Here is a 19,201-nt window from a genome sequence, read left to right on the forward strand (position 1 = left end):
TTGTATGTATGTGTGTATGTTCCTGCCTTCCTAGTCTGTGTGTATGTGTGTTCCTGCCTTCCTGGTCTGTGTGTTCATGCCCTCCTGGGGTGTGTGTGTGTGCGTGTCTGTGTGTGTGTTCCTGCTTCCTGGTCTGTGTGTCTGTGTGTGTGTCTGTCTGTCTGTCTGTCTGCGTGTCTGTGTGTTCATGCCCTCCTGGGGTGGGTGTGTGTGCGTGTCTGTGTGTGTGTGTTCCTGCTTCCTGGTCTGTGTGTCTGTGTGTGTGTCTGTCTGTCTGTCTGCGTGTCTGTGTGTTCATGCCCTCCTGGGGTGTGTGTGTGTGTGTGTGTGTGTGTGTGTGTGTGTGTGTGTTCCTGCCCTCCTTTTATCCCAGCACTCAGAATGTGACGACAGGAAGATTAGGCATTGAAAGTCACCTATGGCTACATAGAAGTTTGAAGCAAATCTACAAAACAGCATGCTTGCTTTTATTTTATTTATTTATTTTTATTTTTGAAACAAAGTCTCATATAGCCCAAGTTGGCCTCAAATTTACTATCTAACCAAAGACACCCTTGAACTTCTGACTTTCGTGGTCTCTGCTTTCCCAGTGTGCCCTAAAGACACAGTACTGAGGACTAAGCCCATGAGTGCTAGGCAAGCACTCTACCTACTTACCTGCAGACCTACCCACAGTAAAGTTTTTCCAGCTTGGAGGCTTTTTCTTTATTTCTTCAAATTCACACTGTAGCCAAGGATGAACCTGAACTCCTCCTACCTCCATCTCCTGAGTGCTGGGATAACAGCAGACTCAGTGCATATTGGTAAGAATACAGATTCCCGGGACTAGAGATGGCTCGGTAGTAGTTAAGAGAATTTGCTGCTCCTGCAGAGGACCTGGGTTCGGTTCCCAGCACCCACACAGCAGCTCACTACCATCTGTAACTGCAGTGCCCACTTCTGGCTTTTTTGGACACCACACATACACAGTGTATATACATACATGCGGACAAAACATTCATTAACAAAAAATAAAAAGAATACAGATTCCCAATGCAGATTGGAAAATAAGAATTTTCGGCAAACACGGAGCCAGTAACTTTTCATTTTGGATTTTGAGGCAACTCCTAGTATGAGTCTCTTACTTAGAGGGCCACTGAAAGATGTATACTTTGTTTGTTTGTTATGTTGTTTCTTTTCTTTAGATAAGATTATGTCACCCAGGCCAGTCTGAACTTCTAGACTCAAACAATCATCCTGTCCCAGCCTCGGGAGTAGCTGAGACCACAGGACCCAAGTGAATACGGCCATGAAAGTTGAGAAGGGAATGTGTGGAATTCCCTGGGCTATGCACTTCCATGCTCAGAGTACAGTAAGTGACAGGCCCTCCTGGAATACTCACTGCCCCCTCGAATGTTGATGATCAGGCTGCCATTGATCACAGTGCAGCCTCGGAGCTCCTGGGCAGATGTCACGGAGTCAATGGTCTTCTCGCCATCGAGGATTTGGCAGACCTTAGGACAGGGTCCCAGACACGGGGTGCACATCAAGCTGAGAGCGGATCAGAGAAAGAGAAATAGGTCAATCAGGTGCACAGGGTCCCTTCACCCACCATTTGGAATACAGCACGCTTCACTGGGACTCAGTAGTGGACTTAATCTATTACTCTAAGGTAGATATACTGAGCTCAGCCCTTGTCCTAGTTAGCTTCAGCTGTCAGCAAGATACAGCCTAGAGTCATCTTGAGGGGTCTCAGTTGAGGGTCGCCTAGATCAGATTGGCCCATGACCATGACTGTGGCAGTTATCTTGACTGTTGATTGATGTGAGAGGTCCAACCCACTGTGGGTGGCACCATTTCCTAGGCAGGTGGGCCTGGGCTGTATAAAAAAAACTAGCTGTATATGAGCCAGAAACTCAGCCAGCAAGCATCATTGCTCTATGGCAGCTGTTTTCAACCTGTGGGTCCCAATCCTTTGGGGGGGGTGTATAACAGATATCCTACATATCAGATATTTACATTACGATTCATAACAGCAGCAAAATTACAGTTATAAAGTAGTAATGAAACAATGTTATGGTTGGAGTCACCACAACATGAAGAACTGTATTAAAGGGTCGAAACAGTTGGAAGGTTGAGAACCCCTGCTCAGTTGTTTCTGTTTCAGACTTCTGCCTGACTTCTCTTGAGGATAGACTGTGAGCAGGCAGTATAAGCTGAAATAAGCATTTCCTCCTCTAAGTTGTTTTTGGTCAGAGTGTTTTATCACAGCAACAGAAAAGTCACTGGCATAGCACTCCAAATAACTGAAACCAAGTATATCTTCACAGTGGTAATGAGACCCATGGACAGTACAGGATGCAGAGCAGAATTCCCAAGCTATAATCAATACCAACAGCATCCCATCTCCACGTTGCCACAACCAAAACTATTTCCAGACATTGTCAAATGCCTCCCACATACTTAGAATAGCCAATCATTCCCTAAAAAAAAAATCATAAAATCACTGTCCAGTGTTTGGGAGACGGCCCAGTCAGTGGAGTATTTTTCTCATAAGTATGAAACTCTGAGTTGAACCCTCATAACCCACATAAACATGCCAGGCATTGGCTAGAGAGACAGCTCAAAGGGTAAGGGGACTTGCAGCCAAGCTTGCCAACCTGAGTTCAATCCTTGGGGGACAGAATACCACAAACTGTCAACTGATCGTGATGCTCACACAAAATAAATAATAAATATGTAATGAAAGATGTTTTTAAAAATCAGACATGCTGTTACATGTTTGTAAGACCAGCACTGAGGAGGAGATGGACTCCCGGTGCTCACTGGCCCACCAGCCTAACCTAGTAGGTGAGCAAGCCAGTAAGAGACCCCATCTCAAAGAAAGTGGGTAGGATTCGGAGAATAATCTGAGGTTGTCCTCCGACCTCCCCACATCCGAACACACACACACCAACATGAGCACACCCATATACATCCACATTCACACACACACAAAAAAAACCTACTTTCCTGATGTAAGAAACTTCCTTCATTTTCTGCCCAGGGCAGACCTGACAGCACCACACCTCTCCAGTGCTGGTATGACAAGCACAGACCACCACGCTCAGCTTTTCCCAAGGGTGCTAGGGCTCAAACGGAAGTCAGCACCTTACCAACTGAGCATTCTCCCCAGCCCGTAGAGTTTTTCCTGGAATCTCATCCTTTAGGCATGGTTCATAGAATCACTGACCACATGATAGAATTCCGTGTGTGTGTGTGTGTGTGTGTGTGTGTGTGTGTGTGTGTGTGTGTGTGTGTGGTGTGTGTTGGGGGGGTGCGCTCACACATCTTTACAGAGATAAGAGGTCAACTTCGTGTGTCATTCCTCAGGTGCCTTCCAACTTGTCTCTCAACTGAACCTGGAACTTGCTGACAGGCCTGTGCTGGCTGGCCAATGAATTCCAGGGCTCCTCCTGTCTCCTCCTTCCCAGAACTGGGGTCATAAGTGCACGCCATCATATTTGGGTTTCTAAAATAATACTTTATGTGTGTTCGAGTGCTTGTCGGCTGATGCAACTAACTGCCCAGCCACGGATGTCCATCTTTTTACTCCCCTCTTCCTAGAAGACAGGGACTATGAAAGTCTCAACCACTGTCAGCTTGCATAGTTGGTCCCAGGCGGGTGTGGGGGACATGCATATGTGGTTCCAGCACTCCAGTGCTGAGACGGCTCCTTAGGTAAAGGCGCTTACCACCAAGCTGAGTTCATCCCCAGGACCTACATGGTGGAAAAAGAGAGCTAAGTTGTCCTCAGACCTCTACATATGCACTGTGATGCCCTCCTACACACACATACACACACACACACACACGCACACGCACACGCACACGCACACGCACACGCACATGCACATGCACACGCACACAGCACTGCAGACCACTGCCACCTTGAGACCAGCTTGATCTGCACAGTGAGACCCTATCTCAAAAGAATGACAAACCGCCAAACACAACAGAAACCCGTAAACCATGACTAGCGTACAAGCTCATCTCCCATGACTGCTCCTGACGGTCTCTAAGCAGCCATCTCAGGCACCTCAGATGAGGTGCCTGAGGATGTGAGTGTGCTGGCTGCATGAGCAAAGGACCTGATGCTAAGTCCCAGCACCCACATTTTTACACGTTAGGTGTGGCAGTGCACCTAGACCCCGAGCCCTGGGTGGTGGGGTGGGGTGTACAGACAGGAGGATCACCGAGTCCTGGTCCAGGTTCAGTGAGAGACCTTAACCCCAAGCAGCAGGTGGAGAGTGATAGAGCAGGACTCCTGACATGATCGTCCGGTCTCGCACAGGCACAAATGTGCGGAACACTGATGGGTGCCCATGTGCAGTTTCTCCATTCTTTATTTCAGTTCTGAGCCATTCCAGGGAAGCTCCTAAACTTACAACCAGCTGGTCAGAAGCGTGGGTGTTCTGGGGCTCTCTGAAGTACTGCTGATGTCAGAAATCAGGGCAGCCTCGGAAGGTACTGAGCCTTGAACGTGTGAAGTCTGATACTAATCCCAGATACTGTGCAAACATCTGGGCTGGAATAGAATAGACAGCCAAGGAAGAGAGAAAGACTTTGGATAATTACCCCTTCCTGATACACACACATATACACGCACTCATGCACACATACTTTGCAAACTAAACACATACCCCAAATATCTGATTCTCCTTGTTTCAGAAAGAAGTAGCTCCTCATCCTGCCAAACACCTTGGTGTGCCCATAGCTGGTGGGGTGTTTCAATGAATCTATGTGGGTTTCCAGAACTCTGCTCTTTACAACCCCAAGAATCACATTCCACACCTGGCTGGGACTCAGGCAAGCAATCCCCACTCTCCTTCTGGTCCTCCATTACAACCTCTCCAGTCTCATCCCCGGCCCAGTCACAGACGTCTTGCAGAGGCCTGTCCTTACTCCCTAACTCCAGTGCCTGAGGACTCAGCCAAACCTTGGTGTGGACCCAGCTTTCCTAACACTGTGGACCCTCTCAATCCCTACTTTTGGCCCATCCCCATTCCTCTGTGTCAGCCCCTAATACCTAGAAAAACTCTCTACTGGGACTCCCAGTGGCCACACACAATATGGACTCAGGCAGGCGAATCACACTATCCTTCCCGTTATCTTCCATGATCTCTCCATTCTCACCCTCAGCCCTATAAAATCCTGCTTACCAGGACTTTACAACTCAACTCCATTCACTGGAGACTCCAACTCTTGGTTCAGGCTCAGGGCCCTGCTGGGCCTTTCTCTCCTGTCTCCCTAGATAATTCTTTGCCTTACTGCAACCTACTTGCAGAATCCCCTCTTCCCACACCTCCAAATCCCTGGGACACCACCTCTAGGCATGAACAGGGTCCCTTAGCTCTTTCCTGAAGCCTCTCTCAGTCTCTTCACCTAGCCTACCTCTGCTGCTCTCTGCCACCCACCAGCCTGAGGAAGCACTCCCAACAAGGCAGTCCACAGCCACCACACGTTCCTAGGACCCACAGAAGACAACAGAAACCAAGGAACAGAACAGCCACTTGACAAAGGCAAGACCAGATATCAGCACCTAGAATCACCTAAAACACCCCCCCGGGATGCACAGACACCAGCACAAAATGACACTCATTACCAGCTGTTGCGGAATATTTGCTTACACTGTAAAGATGTATCTTTGCCAATTTGTTTAATAAAGAGCTGAATAGCCAATAGCTAGGCAGGCAGAGGTTAGGTGGGACTTCCAGAGACAGAGAAGACTCTGGGAAGATAAAACACAGATTAATATAAATGAGCTGTTTTAAGTGATAAGAGCTAGTTAGGAACAAGCCTAAGCTATTGGCCAAGCATTCATAATTAATAAGAAGTCTTCATGTCATTATTTGGGAGCTGACTGGCGGGACAGAAAAAGACTCATTACACAGCTGCACAGAAAAAGGAATAAATAACATATAAACCAGTGATCTCAACCTTCCTAAGGCTGCAACCCTTTAATACACTTCCTCATGTTGTGGTGACTCCCAACCATAAAATGATTTCGTTGCTACTTCTTAACTGTAATTTTGCTACTGTTATGAATAGTAATGTAAATATCTAACATGCAGGATCTCAGATATGTGACCCCCAAAGGCTGCAACCCACAGGTTGAGAAACACTGCTGTATTAGAATAAGACCTAAATTTTCAGTGGAGATTCTGAAGCCCAAAAGAGCCTAGACAGATGTTCTACAGATTCTAAAGGACCACAGCATACTATACCCAGGAAAACTACCAATCACAAGGATGGAAAAAGAAAGACATTCCATGATTAAACTAAATTTAAGCAGTATTATAAATGTCAACGTAAAGAGGCTAACAACAACCAAGAAAACACAGGGAATAAATAACAGCAAATCAAATAGGGGGACACACCACCACAACAAAACAGTGGGAATCAAAGAACACTGCTCATTAACAGTTCTCAATGCAGATGGTCTCAATTCTCCAATAAAAAGACACAGACTAACAGAATGGATGTGAACATAGGATCCATCCTTCAGCTGCATCCAAGAAACACACCTCAACATCAAGGACAGACATCACCTCAGGGTAAAGGGATAGGAAAAGATTCCAAGCAAACGGACCTAGGAAGCCAGCCAATGTAGCCATTTTAATATCGGACAAAAAAGACTTCAAACAAAAACTAATCAGAAGAATAGAGAGAGACACTACATACTCACAACAGAAATTCCATCAAGGGGTCATTGTGATTCTTAACATCTATGCACCAAACACAAGGGCACTCAAGTTCAAGAAGAAACACTGCTACAAATTAAACCACACATGGACCCTCACACAGTGATAGTGGGACACTTCAGTACCCACTCTCATCAGTAGACAAGTCATCCAGACAAAAACTAAAAAAGAAATGCTGGAGCTAACTGATGCCTTAAACCAAATGGACCTAACAGATATTTACAAAACATTTTGCCGAAACTCAAAAGAATATACCTTCTTCCCAGAAACATAATTATGTAACTTTCTCCAAAACTGGCAACATACGCAGACATAAAGCAAATCCAACAGACACAAAAAACTCAAAGCAACACCTGCATCCTATCAGACCACCGCGGATTAAAGCTGGACATCTACAACAGAGAAACAACAGAAAGTTACAAACTCTGGAAACTGAACAACGCTCCACTGAATGAGAAATGAGTCAAGACAGAAATTAAAGACTTTCTAGAATTAAATGAAAATGAAAACACATCTACAAACTTATATAACACAATAAAGGCAGTCCTAAAAGGCAAGTTCATAGATCTAAGTTCCATTAAAAAATTGAAATTAAAATGTTAAAAAAAAAGAAGAGATCTCATACTTAATAGCATACCTAAAAGCTCTAGAATAAAAAGAAGAAATCATATCCAAAAGGATTGTACAGCAATAAATAATCAAACTCTGGCCTAAAATGAATAAAACAGAGACAAAAAAATAAAACAAAAAATAGAAATAATCAATGAAACAAAGTGTTGGTTCTTTGAAAAAAAATCAGTAAGATTGCAACCCTTAGACAAATTTACAAAAAGGCATAGAGAGAATATCCAAATTAACAAAATTAGAAACAAAAGGGTGGACATAACTACAGACACCAAGGAAATCCAGAGAATCATAAATACATACTTTAAAAACCTGCACTCCAAATTAGAAAATGTAAATGTATAAATAAATTTGTATATAAATAATATGTAAATATATAAATATATATATAATTTTCTCAATACATACCTCTTAACAAAGACCAATTAAGCAATTTAAACAGACCTATAACTCCTAGTATAATAGAAGCAGTCATTAAAAGTCTTCCAACCACAAAAATAAAAAAAAGCCCAGGGCTAACTGACTTTAGCACAGAATTCTAGCTGACTTTCAAAGAAACAGAAGGAATGTTGCCCAGTTCTTTTAACAAGCCCAATTACTCTGATACCTAAACCACATAAAGACCTAACAAATTACAGACCAACTTCTCTTATAAACATAGATGCAAACAGTCTCAATATAATACTTGCAAACTGAATCTACGAACAAATAGAAAAGATCATCCACCCTAACCAAGTAGGTTTCATCCCACAGGTGCAAAGATGGTTCAACATACTTAAATCAATTAATGGAATCCACCATATAAACACATTGAAAGAAAAAACCACATGACCATCTCATTAGATGCAGAAAAGGCCTTTGACAAAATCCAACACCCCTTCATGTTAAAAGACCTGGAGAGATCAGGGACACAAGGGTGTGATTTACAGCAAGCCCCCAGCCAACCTCAACTTAAATGGAAGGAAACTCAGAGCAATTCCACTGAAACCAGGGACACGACAGGCTGACCGCTCTCTCCATACCTATTCAGTATAGCACTTGGAGTTCTAGCCAGAGCAATAGGACAACTGAAGGAGATCAAGGGGGATACAAACTGGGAAGGAAGAAGGTATCAGAAGATGGAAAGATCTCCCATGCTCATGGATCAGCAAAATTAATATAGCAAAAATAGCCATCCTACCAAAAGCAATCTACAGATTCAACACAATTCCCATCAAAATCCCACAATTAATTCTTCACAGAAACTGAAAAAACAATTTTCAGATTCATATGGAAACGCACACACAAAAGGATAGTTAAACATCCTAAACGATAAAAGAATTGCTGGAGGTATCACCATCCCCGACCTCAGATTGTACTACAGATCTGTAGTAGTAAAAACAGCATGGTATTGGTATAAAAACAAACACAGTGGCCAGACATAAACCCAGGCAACCTACGTACAGAGACGCCACACACACTGGGGGAAAAGACATCTTCAACAAACAGTGCTGGTCAAACTGGATGCTGCATGTAGAAGAATGTAAATAGACCCGAACCTATCACCCTGCACAAAACTCAAGTCCAGATGAATCAACAACCTCAATAAACGGCCAGATAACCCTGACTGAGTCTGACAGAGGGGGAAGTGGGGAACAGCCCTGAACTCACTGGCACAGGAAAAGACTTTCTGAACTGAACCCTGACAGCACAGGTACTAACATTAACAACTACTGTAATCCCAGCCTGGGATTACAGGTGGATCACCACACAGCCTGGCATTTACATGGGTTCTGGGAATCCAAACACCTGCTTGATCTGGTGGGTCATCTCTCCAGCCCCAAAGCCAACGTCTTTTAAATAAAGGTCTTGACAGAAACCATCAGTCCCCACAATTGCTCTTAAAAAAACTGAAATGGATAAACAATGTTTCCTTCTTCAATCTTCCTGTTGAACCTCCTCTTGCTCTCAAAATGAAAAAATAAAAAATAAAGCCCCATTCAACACAGAGACTGATTTATGGAGGTCTATTTGGGCTAACAATACTTGCTGTTTTGTTTCTTTGGGGTTTTTTTTAATTTATTTAATAAAAAATGAGCAAAACAAAACATATTGTACTTTCAGGTTTCATAAACACTAAAAAAAAGATTCACAGGAGCTAAAATAAAGATTGTTTTCCTTCTTGCCCTTTCCACCCAGAGAAATAAAATTTCCCACCAAAATCAAAACACTCTCTTTTGCTCGCTCACTTGGCTAGGGTCCAAGTCTGAGAGGAAGAATTTTGACGTCAGCAGGTCAGCTCAAGGCCTCGAAATGTGCGTCTGTTTCTGATTTGGTTTTCTGTTCTTTGCTGGACATCCCCCACCCTACCTCCTTCTCTTAAATCCTAACACCAAAACCAGGAAAGAGATTTAAAACAACAACAACTTAGTGAAGGTCCCAGACACTAAAATATCTCATCCACGAAGCCGAGGCCCTGAACACAGCATCTGGGGTGTATACACAGGAAGCCTGACCCGCCACCAAGGAGAGAAGCCCTGTTTCTCACCCAAGCGATAGGAAATGGCTTGACGGTGCTGATCTTGGCAGGACAGCCAAGCTCTGGGAACAGGGCAGGCGTAAGCCTCCCCCTCCTTAAGACAGTGTGTGCCCAGCTTGTGTTGGGTCAGGTGGGGCAGGACAACACAGCTACCTTCCTGGTATAACGGTGATTCACTGAGCCCCAGAGGAGGGTGCAGGAGGAATTAAAGAATTCCACCTTTGACTGTAAGCACAGCACTCAGAAATGGGGTGTTCAGGAGGCGAAACATTTCCTTCTGATCAAGCCCATCACCAAAGCCCAGGACGCAGCATTTAAAAGAACACCACAGAGAGCTGGCAGATTCGCTCAGTTGGCAAAGAACTTGCTGTGCAGGCGTGAGGGTCGAGGTTTGCTTCCCCAGCACCACGAAAGAGCCAGGAAGAAAGTCGCACCTGTAATCCCAGCACGGGTAAACAGACACAGGAGTATCCCGGGCTCTAGATCCAGGGAGAGACCTTTGCTCCAAAAATAGAGTGGGGCTGGAGGCATGGCTCAGTGGTCAAGAGAGCCTGCTGCTCTTCCAGAGGGCCTGAGTTCAATTCCAGGCACCCACACGGAGGCTTACATTCACCTGTAACTTCAGCTCAAGGGAAACTGACGCCCTCTATTGGCCTCCCCCAGACACCTCCATGCACGTACAAAACTGTACATACATATATACACATGAATAATAATAAAATATTTTAAAAACTAAGTAAGAAGATCAAGAGTGATTGAGAAAAACATCTATTATCAACCACTGGTCTACACACACACACACACACACGAAAACATACACTCACATACAGAATTAAAAGATATAAGTGGCGGCTATCAACAACAACCTCATTCTTAGCCAGCACACTCTGGTTTAGCACAGTTGGAACGAATAAGGCTTCATCATCAGTTCTAAAAAGCAGTTAACAGCGTTTTGTGGTTTTCTTGGAGGTGGGATATGTTTCTGGTTTTTGAGACAGGGTTTTATGTAGCTCCTGCTGGCCTTGAACTCACTATGTAGCCAAAGATGACCCTGAACTTCTGATCCTCCTGCCTCTACCCTCCAAATGGTAGGATCCCTGGTGTGTACCACCAGGCGTGATAAATTCGGGGCTGAGGATGCACCCTAGCAAAAGAACTCATGAGCCCTGAGAACAGCTCCTTCCCCGGACCCATGCGGGACTCACTTGCTGGAGTTCATGGTGTAGCCAGAAGGACACTCAGGGATGCACTTGTTGTTGTGAATGACGTACTGGTGGCAGCCAGGCTTCCTGGAGTTCCTGCATTTGTAGTGAAGGTCTTGACAGAAGCTGAAGTTCACACAGCGCCAGTCCTGGAAGTGGTAGTAGGGAGGCGGGCAGGTCTCCACGCACCGACCGTCCAGGTAGAAGTTGCGACAGGCCACACACTTGGTGGGGTCATCAGGTTCCGAACAGTTGCCTAGGCACTCCTTGTGGCAGCACAGGCCTTCGGCGGTGCAGCCGTGTGACTTACAGATGGTCGGGCAAACTGGAGACAGAAGAAAAAAACAAACAGCTGGTCAAGGACTCTGTCCAAGTTCTGTCTGCACAAACTGCCAAACAAAACAACAACAATAACAGCCACACTTACGTGGCACTGGGCGCGTGCCTGGCTGGTCTGTGAAAAGTGACAATAGCCCCCAAAGCAACTCCACACTTGGCAAAAGTTAAACCATCACCTGAGGGAGGGGAGACCTAATTCACAGCGTTTGCCAGCTACTACCACCAACTTCAGGCTGCTGACAGGAAGCCAAGTAACCGAGACCTTGGCAGGAAACACAATGTAACACACTATTAAATAATGTTTCCCCTAGTCCATACAGTCTGTCTACGATAGATACAGTAGCAGTTGATAACTTCCAGGGTACACATACTTTTTTAACACTAAGCCTGGGGCTACAGAGACGGCTCAACAGTTACTAGCATTGCTGCTTTGCAGATGATGCGAGTTCGGTTCCCAGCACCCACAACAAGCAGGTGGTTCACTGTAACTCCAGCTCCAGGGGATCGGATGCCCTCTCTGGGCTCACAGACACCTGCTCAGGCTGCATATGCACACACTTAAGTAAAAAGAAAATACTTTCTGAAAATGCCATATCATAGCTAAGAAGTGGTTATTTCCATCATTTGTTTTCAATGTGATTTATTTTAATTGTAGGTTGGCATAACTTTATTTACTGACTTAATTACTTACCTATTTACTTATATATTGCAGTGTTGGGGACTTGCAAATGTCAGGCCTGGTTTCTATCACTGAGCTATACCCCAGTCCCTCATTGGTGGATTCTAGGTAGGCCCTCTACAACTGACCCATGCCCCCAATCCCTCACTGGGGGATTCTAGGCAGCGGCTCTACCACTAAGACACATCCTCTGTCCTTACATGTATTTCATTTGCAGACAAGTTCTCATTAAGTTACCCAGGCTCTCCTTGAACTCACTCTGTAGCCTAGGTTAGCCTTGTGCTTGCCATCCTCCTGCCTCAGCCTATCACAGGGTTACAGGACCTGTAACCACTTCAGGCTCTATAGCAACTTGAAAGGAGGATCCTGATCCGGAGGAAGAAGGAGGTCCTCCAGGTGAGGGCACAGCCTGCGCCTCAGCAGCCTAGAGAGGCTTTCTTATTTGTGTCACTGAATTTGTCCACGGGAGTCAGTTCCTTCCATCAGCCTTTTCTCCATTATCTCACTGTTCAACACTTCCTAACTGCCTCTTATTATATATATTTCAGGGGACACAGGAATAAGTGTGGAGGCCAGAGGACAACCCTGGGGGGTCTGTCCTCACCTTCCAGCCCGGCTTTGACTGAGTTCTAGAGATCTGAACTCAGAAGTCATCTCTCTTCACTTTATCCCCTCCCTTCCCAGGCTGCTGTGAGGAGCTGTGACTTGCCTGACTCTAGACAGTCCTCTGCCGCGTGCCTGATCTGCCCTCTGAGGTGTGTCCCTCTCCCTCACTTTACTGGACAGCCAGGAACCAGATTTCTCCCAAATTCTCAAATTTAACTCTCCCAACACCAATTGGGTCCCTGTCCACTAGCCAAACCTGGGGAAAGAAGTGGCCTCCAAAGCCAACTCCACAGACAAGCAACTGTCCAATTCAGTTCTCCACCATGACAGAAATGTGAGCTGTCCAATGTGTAGTCCTTTCTCTCCTGAGGCATGTGGTAAAGCTAATGAACAGTCAAAGCAAAAATAAATTTTAACTATGATAAAATATCCTAAGAGCTTCCATCTCTGGCTGGGGGTGTGGCTCAGTGGTAGAGTGCTTGCCTAGTGTAAACAAAACACTGGGTTTGATGCTAGCATCACAAAAAAAAAGGGCATGGTGGTGCACATCTGTCATCCCAGAACTCAAAGAGGTAGAGACAGGAAAATCAGGAGTTCAGTATTTAAGGTGGAGTAATCAAAGAAACACCTGATGTCAACCGTGGGCCTCCACACACACACATACAAACACACACAGAGATGCATGCATACCACATACACATACGTATGCAATTTCTAAACGACTTAATGAATAAATAATAAAAGCCTGTGTCTGGCTGTGCAGCATCCTCATCAGCCATTCACACACAGAACCTTCTCACCTTTCAAGACAGAACTCTGTCCCTGCTCATGCCTCTCACAGCCCCTCCATGGCCCAGAGCCCACCTTCCGGCTTTCTGTCTCTGCGGGGCTCTGGACGAGTGCAATCCTTTATCCTCCAAGTTTATCCACACGGTAGCATGTGTCAGCAGTTCCTTCTTCCTTTTTAGGGCTAAATAATATTCCCTTTAAGGGTGAGTTACCTTCACTGATCCAATCATTTCATGGTGGCCACTGAGACAGCCTTTACCATTGAGATATTACAAATCATGCTTCTATGGATGTAGGCGCAAAAATATCTCTGAGTCCCATTTTCAGTTCTTTCATGTATATACCCAGAAGAGGGATTATTAAATGTATATTGAGTACTCCCTGGGCATGAGCCTGGAAATGAGGAGCGGATGCTGGGTGTTCCACTTTATACTCTCAATCTTATTCCCTTGACACAGTCTCTCACTGAACCAAAAGCTGGGCTGGCAATCAGTAAGCCTCAGAGAGCTCTCTGGGGTTATAGGCATGTACATGACTATTCCCTGCCTTTTACATGGATGCTGGGGATTTGAACTCAGTTCTTCATGCTTACACATTAAAACTCTTACCCAGCCACCTCCCCAGCCCAACTATGTTAATTCTATTAATTTTTCTAATGAGCCACCATACTGTTTTTCTTGAGCTATCGAACCATTTTACATGCCCAACAACCTTCATAAAGACTATGATTTCTCCTGAGGAGCCAAGCTTTTGTGTTTCAATTCAATGTGCTACAATTTCAACTTCAATCGTAATTACTACAGCCAACTCTCAACTCTTCCTTGGGGTAGAACATATCTGGAGACTGAACATCTTGTGGGGGTGGGCTGAGGAAATGGCCTCGAGCTCACCAATGAGACTAGGCAAGCTGGCCAGCAAGCCCCACAGCCCCTCCCTCCCCCACCTCAACAAAGAGCCCAGGGCTCCACGCACAGTGGGCAAGCCCACTACCCATGAAGCCACATCCTGTTGCAGTCTACCCTCCTTTCCTTACGGCCACCAACAACAAACCAGAGTACAATTCTGCCATGGTCCAACTTGGAGAACCAAGGAGTTTCCTGGACTTATGTACAGAGCACAGGAGCTTGGGTGACCCCAAGGCAGCCACATCCTAGGAAAGCTTCACCCCAGCACAGATGACTTCTCCAGGGCTGCACAGATAAGATTCTCCCTTCTACCCTCTATACACTATACACCCTAGCACCAAAACCATGAGGCCATGGGCAAATACATCTGACTGGGAGGTACAGGAAAGAGCAGATAGAATGTTGGAGGAAGGGTTAAATCCAGTGATCCACCCTACTCCTCCTCCTATGAGGGAATATCAAGAGTCAGCAGACCTGACTGGGGTGGGGGGGTAGGCATCAAGAGTCAGCAGACCTGACTGGGTGGGGTGGGGGGAGCACAGGACAGTTTACTGTAGGTCGTCACAGCTACTCTAATGAAGTTGCCCTGTTGAGCGCAGAGGACAGCGCCCTGCAGCACCTCCCCCAGTCCCTTCCCTACCATTCTGAGTCCAGGAACACAGACAGCAGAGCCAAACAGGAACGACTCTGCCAACAACGTTATCACCATTAGTCCGGCTCTGTCTGGGGAGATCTGAGGGCTGAAATTCAATTGGAGGAAGCAATAATTACAGCAGACGGTTATCTAAGGCTCACAAAGACATGGACTCTCCCATACAACACACTAAAGGGCAGGAAGAAGCCCATTTCCTGGGCCAGGGCTGCAGCTGAGGGTCAGCCTTTTCATTCACAAGAAGCTTCATCAAAGCCCTAATAAACACTTCCCAAACACATAAGCTCTGCAGCCCACACAAGGCTGACAGCGGCCAGCGGCTGCAAACAAAGCCAGGGGCAGACAGCCAGGCTTCAGCCTTGCACTTTGCACTGTAGGATTCCATTTATAGGACATCCGGGAAGCGGGAAAGAAAACATCGTGACAAGACCCACTGGTTACCACAGCCTGGACTGGGGAGGATAGCACTGGAGAGGCACCAGGGAACTGGGGTGAGGGAGGACGCGGCCAAACCACTCTTTCACTTTTAAATTTTACTTACTCATGTATTCATGAGGGCGGGCGGTGCACCTGCAGGGACCAGAGGAAGGGATGGTCCAGGTCTTTTTTCCTTTACTATTTATTTGTTGAAAATTCCAGACTTGTATACAGTGTACTTTGATCATACTTATCCTCCAACACCCCCACCAACTCCCCTCAGAACCCCTCCCACATCATATACATTTCCCTCCCAACTTCATACCCTCTATTTTAAGTTTATTATTTATTTATTAATCCATTAAAGGCCTATTCCTTTAAGACAGGGTCTCTCGCCAACCTTGGAGCTCGGCTAGAAGCCAGCAAGCCCCAGGGACACTCCTGTCTCTGGGCTCCACACACTGGGGTTCCGGGCTCCACACACTGGAGTTCCAGGCTCCACACACTGGGGTTCCGGGCTCCACACACTGGGGTTCCGGGCTCCACACACTGGGGTTCCGGGCTCCACACACTGGGGTTCCAGGCTCCACACACTGGGGTTCCGGGCTCCACACACTGGGGTTCCGGGCTCCACACACTGGGGTTCCGGGCTCCACACACTGGAGTTCCGGGCTCCACACACTGGGGTTCCAGGCTCCACACACTGGGGTTCCGGGTTCCACACACTGGGGTTCCAGGCTCCACACACTGGGGTTCCGGGCTGGCATATGGCCACTCCCTGCTTTTTCTCAAAATGCTAGGGAATTGAGACTCACGCTTGTGCCGCAGGTGCTTTTACCCACTCAACCGTCTCTCCAGCCCCAGTCTCTATCTTGTCTCTTTCTTTTGGTGTTGGGGACCGAACACAGGCTTGTGCCAGAGCTGGTGGCAACCAGGTGCCTGGGGCAGCACTGGGGAGGAAGACATACTCTGGCAAGTGGGCAGGTCAGTGCTAAGTAACCGTTACATAGTTGCAAGTCCCAGCAGGGTGACTACAGATAACAGCAGTGGCTGTCCATCTGGAAAAGCCACCAGACAGTAATGATAAAGGGGAGGACCATAAGCCCACCCCACCCAGGCTGATGGCCGCCGGGAGTGGGGGAGAGACTCATCTGGTTTGGGTTGGGTTTTTTGTTGTTTCTTCCTGCAGGCCTGTAGCCCGACAGTGCCCGGCAGGCCCCACATCCATGCACACCCAGGCAGCACTTACTGGACTCTGTGGATTTAAAACAGACAGTATGAAGTCTGAAGGGAGACATGGAGAGGAGTTGGGGGTGAATATGACTAACATACATTTTATAATGTACGAAATTCTCAAAGAATAAGTGAAAAACAATTTATGAAGGAGAAACGTTTGAGGAGAGATAGTTGGGCTTGGTCTGCTGGCTTTGGTTTTTGTTTCCATTGCAGTGCTGAGGATGGACACCAGGGCCCCCTACCTACTAAGCTAGGGTTTTAGCCCAAGGACACTAAACATGTGCAGGCATCGGATCAGCAGGGACACAGGAGGGCCTGCCTGGTATCCCAGGGCTGGTAGGCTAAGGAGTGTAAGGCCTGCCTCAGCTCTAGGCCAGCCTACCCCACATAAAAATTTGCCTCAAAAAAGGAGTTTTATGACGGTTCTTTTGTGATCAGCAAAGGAGCCACAGGGTGGACCTGAACAGTGGCTGTGTTCGTCCATGCACATTTAATAAACTGCTCTCATGTCATTCAACATACACAGATCAAATCCACAGCATGCTGAGTGTTGTTTTCCTCATATGGAGCAAGGGCAACCACAGGTGCTACAGCAATGCCGCCCCTGAGCTCCAGGAACAGGGTCCAGCTCTGGTCTCCCAGTGGCCCACACCCACCTCTGCAGGACACAGGCTTGGGCTGGAGGGTTGAAAATCTCGGGGTGTCGGGGAACTGTAGTTCAACTGGTGGAGAACTCACCGTACAGAGCCCTGGGTTCCACAGTGGTGCTCACCCGCAATCTCAGCAGTCTGGAGGCTGAGGCGGGAAGGTCAACCTTGGCTACAAAGTAAGTCAGCCTGGACTACATGAAACACAGAAAAGGAACAGGAGGAGGAGAGAGGAGGGAGGAAGAGAAAAGGGGATGGAGAGGATGAAGAAACGGGGGTGAATAGATAAGAAGGGAGGGGGGAAGACGGAGGAGGAGAAAAAGAAAGCCGTGGGGTGCAAGCAGTAGCCTGGGTGTGCTGGTCAGCTTCTTTGCTTGTTGTCAACTGGACACAAGCTAGGGTCATCCAGGCAGAGGGACCTCAACTGAAAAAACCTTCCATCAGACTGGCCTGTGGGCGGGGCTGTGGGCGGGCCAGTGGGCGGGCCAGTGGGCGGGGCTGTGGGCGGGGCTGTGGGCGGGGCTGTGGGCGGGCCTGTGGGACATTTTCTTAAATAAGGATTGACAAGAGGGGCACAAGGGCCTTTGTGCTCTCTGTAGGGACAGACCTCACCCTAACACCCAGAATGATTGTCCCAACTCTTCTCTCCCTAGACTATTACCCATCCTAGGGGCGATGCCCCATGTACTTTACTGCCTCTATTCTACTGGTCAGAGAGCACCTAGATCCTAGGCCTTAACTATGGAGTCCACCCTTGTGGTCGAATGCACTCTGTAAAGGAGTTTCCGCGTAGTCACATCTTACGCTTTATTGTGTACCTGGAATTGGACTGACTGTTGCCTGGAAACCTTACCCCAAATTGCACTGTGTTTTACGAGAGCTGACAATGAACCACCTGACATCAGACTCCCCAAAGTCTCTCCTAGGTTAAGTCAATCCGCACTAGGTTTTCATTCTCATCGTTCTGAGAGATTTGCTGCCCTGTCTGAGATCTGAAAGGACCCCCTCATCCAGCAACTATGGGCAGTGCCTTCCCTGGGCACACAGTCCTGGGTATAAGAAAGCAGGTTGAACAAGCTGGGGGTCAGAACTTGGTCTCCACTTCAGTGCCTGCTTCAGGCTCCTGCCTTCACTTAGAAGCATAAGCTGAAATAAATCCTCTTCTCCCCAAGTTGCTTTTAATAATGGTGTCTCTGATAGTTTGAACGTACTTGGCCCCATAAGCTATGGGAGTGGCACTATTAGGAGGTGTGGTTTTGTCAGAGTAGGTGTGGCCTAGTTGGAGGAAGTGTGTTACTTTGGGGGTGGGCTTTGAGGTCTCCTATGCTCAAGATACATCCAATGTCTCAGTCAACTTCCTGTTGCCTGCAGTTCAAGATGGAGGACTCTCAGTTCCTTTTCCAGCACCATGGCTGCCTACACACCACCATATTGCACCATGATGATAAAGGACTAAACCTCTGAAAATGTATGCCACCTCAATTAAATGTTTTTCCTTTAATAAGAGTTGCTGTGGTCCAGTCAAGCACCAGGCCAAGCTCTGGGAAGCCAAGCTCTGGGAGTCCAGTTGAAGAGAGGGAAGAGGGATATATGAGCAAGGGGGGGTCAAGATTGTGGTAGGAAAATCTACAGAATCAACTGAACCAAGCTGGTAGGTACTCACAAACTTTAGACCGGCAGCTGTGGAACTTGCACAGGACCAGACTAAGCCCTCTGCATACGGGAGACAGTTGTGTAGCTGGGTCTATTTGAGGGGTCCCTGGCAGTGAGATCAGGATCTATCCCTGGTGCATAAGCTGGCTTTCTGGAGCCCATTACCTATGGTGGGAGGCCTTGCTCAACTTTGATGCAGGAGGGAGGGGCTT

At 46.9% G+C, this 19,201-nt stretch overlaps 1 protein-coding gene across 2 annotated transcripts in view; it reads right to left on the reverse strand.

The window, feature by feature from the left end:
* Insr (insulin receptor) overlaps positions 1 to 19,201 on the reverse strand; it is a 139,491-nt gene that overhangs the window by 49,618 nt on the left and 70,672 nt on the right. For both annotated transcript variants that reach the window (XM_052754631.1, XM_052754630.1), the window contains exons 3-4: positions 11,070 to 11,391; positions 1,382 to 1,530 (exon numbers count right to left, since the gene is read on the reverse strand). In XM_052754631.1, the coding sequence (XP_052610591.1) occupies positions 1,382 to 1,530; positions 11,070 to 11,391 (471 nt within the window). The remainder of the gene's footprint in view (positions 1 to 1,381; positions 1,531 to 11,069; positions 11,392 to 19,201) is intronic.

Source organism: Peromyscus californicus, unplaced genomic scaffold, assembly GCF_007827085.1.
Source record: "Peromyscus californicus insignis strain IS unplaced genomic scaffold, ASM782708v3 Scaffold_2__1_contigs__length_46816999, whole genome shotgun sequence".
In the NCBI taxonomy this organism is placed as follows: Eukaryota; Metazoa; Chordata; class Mammalia; order Rodentia; family Cricetidae; genus Peromyscus; species Peromyscus californicus.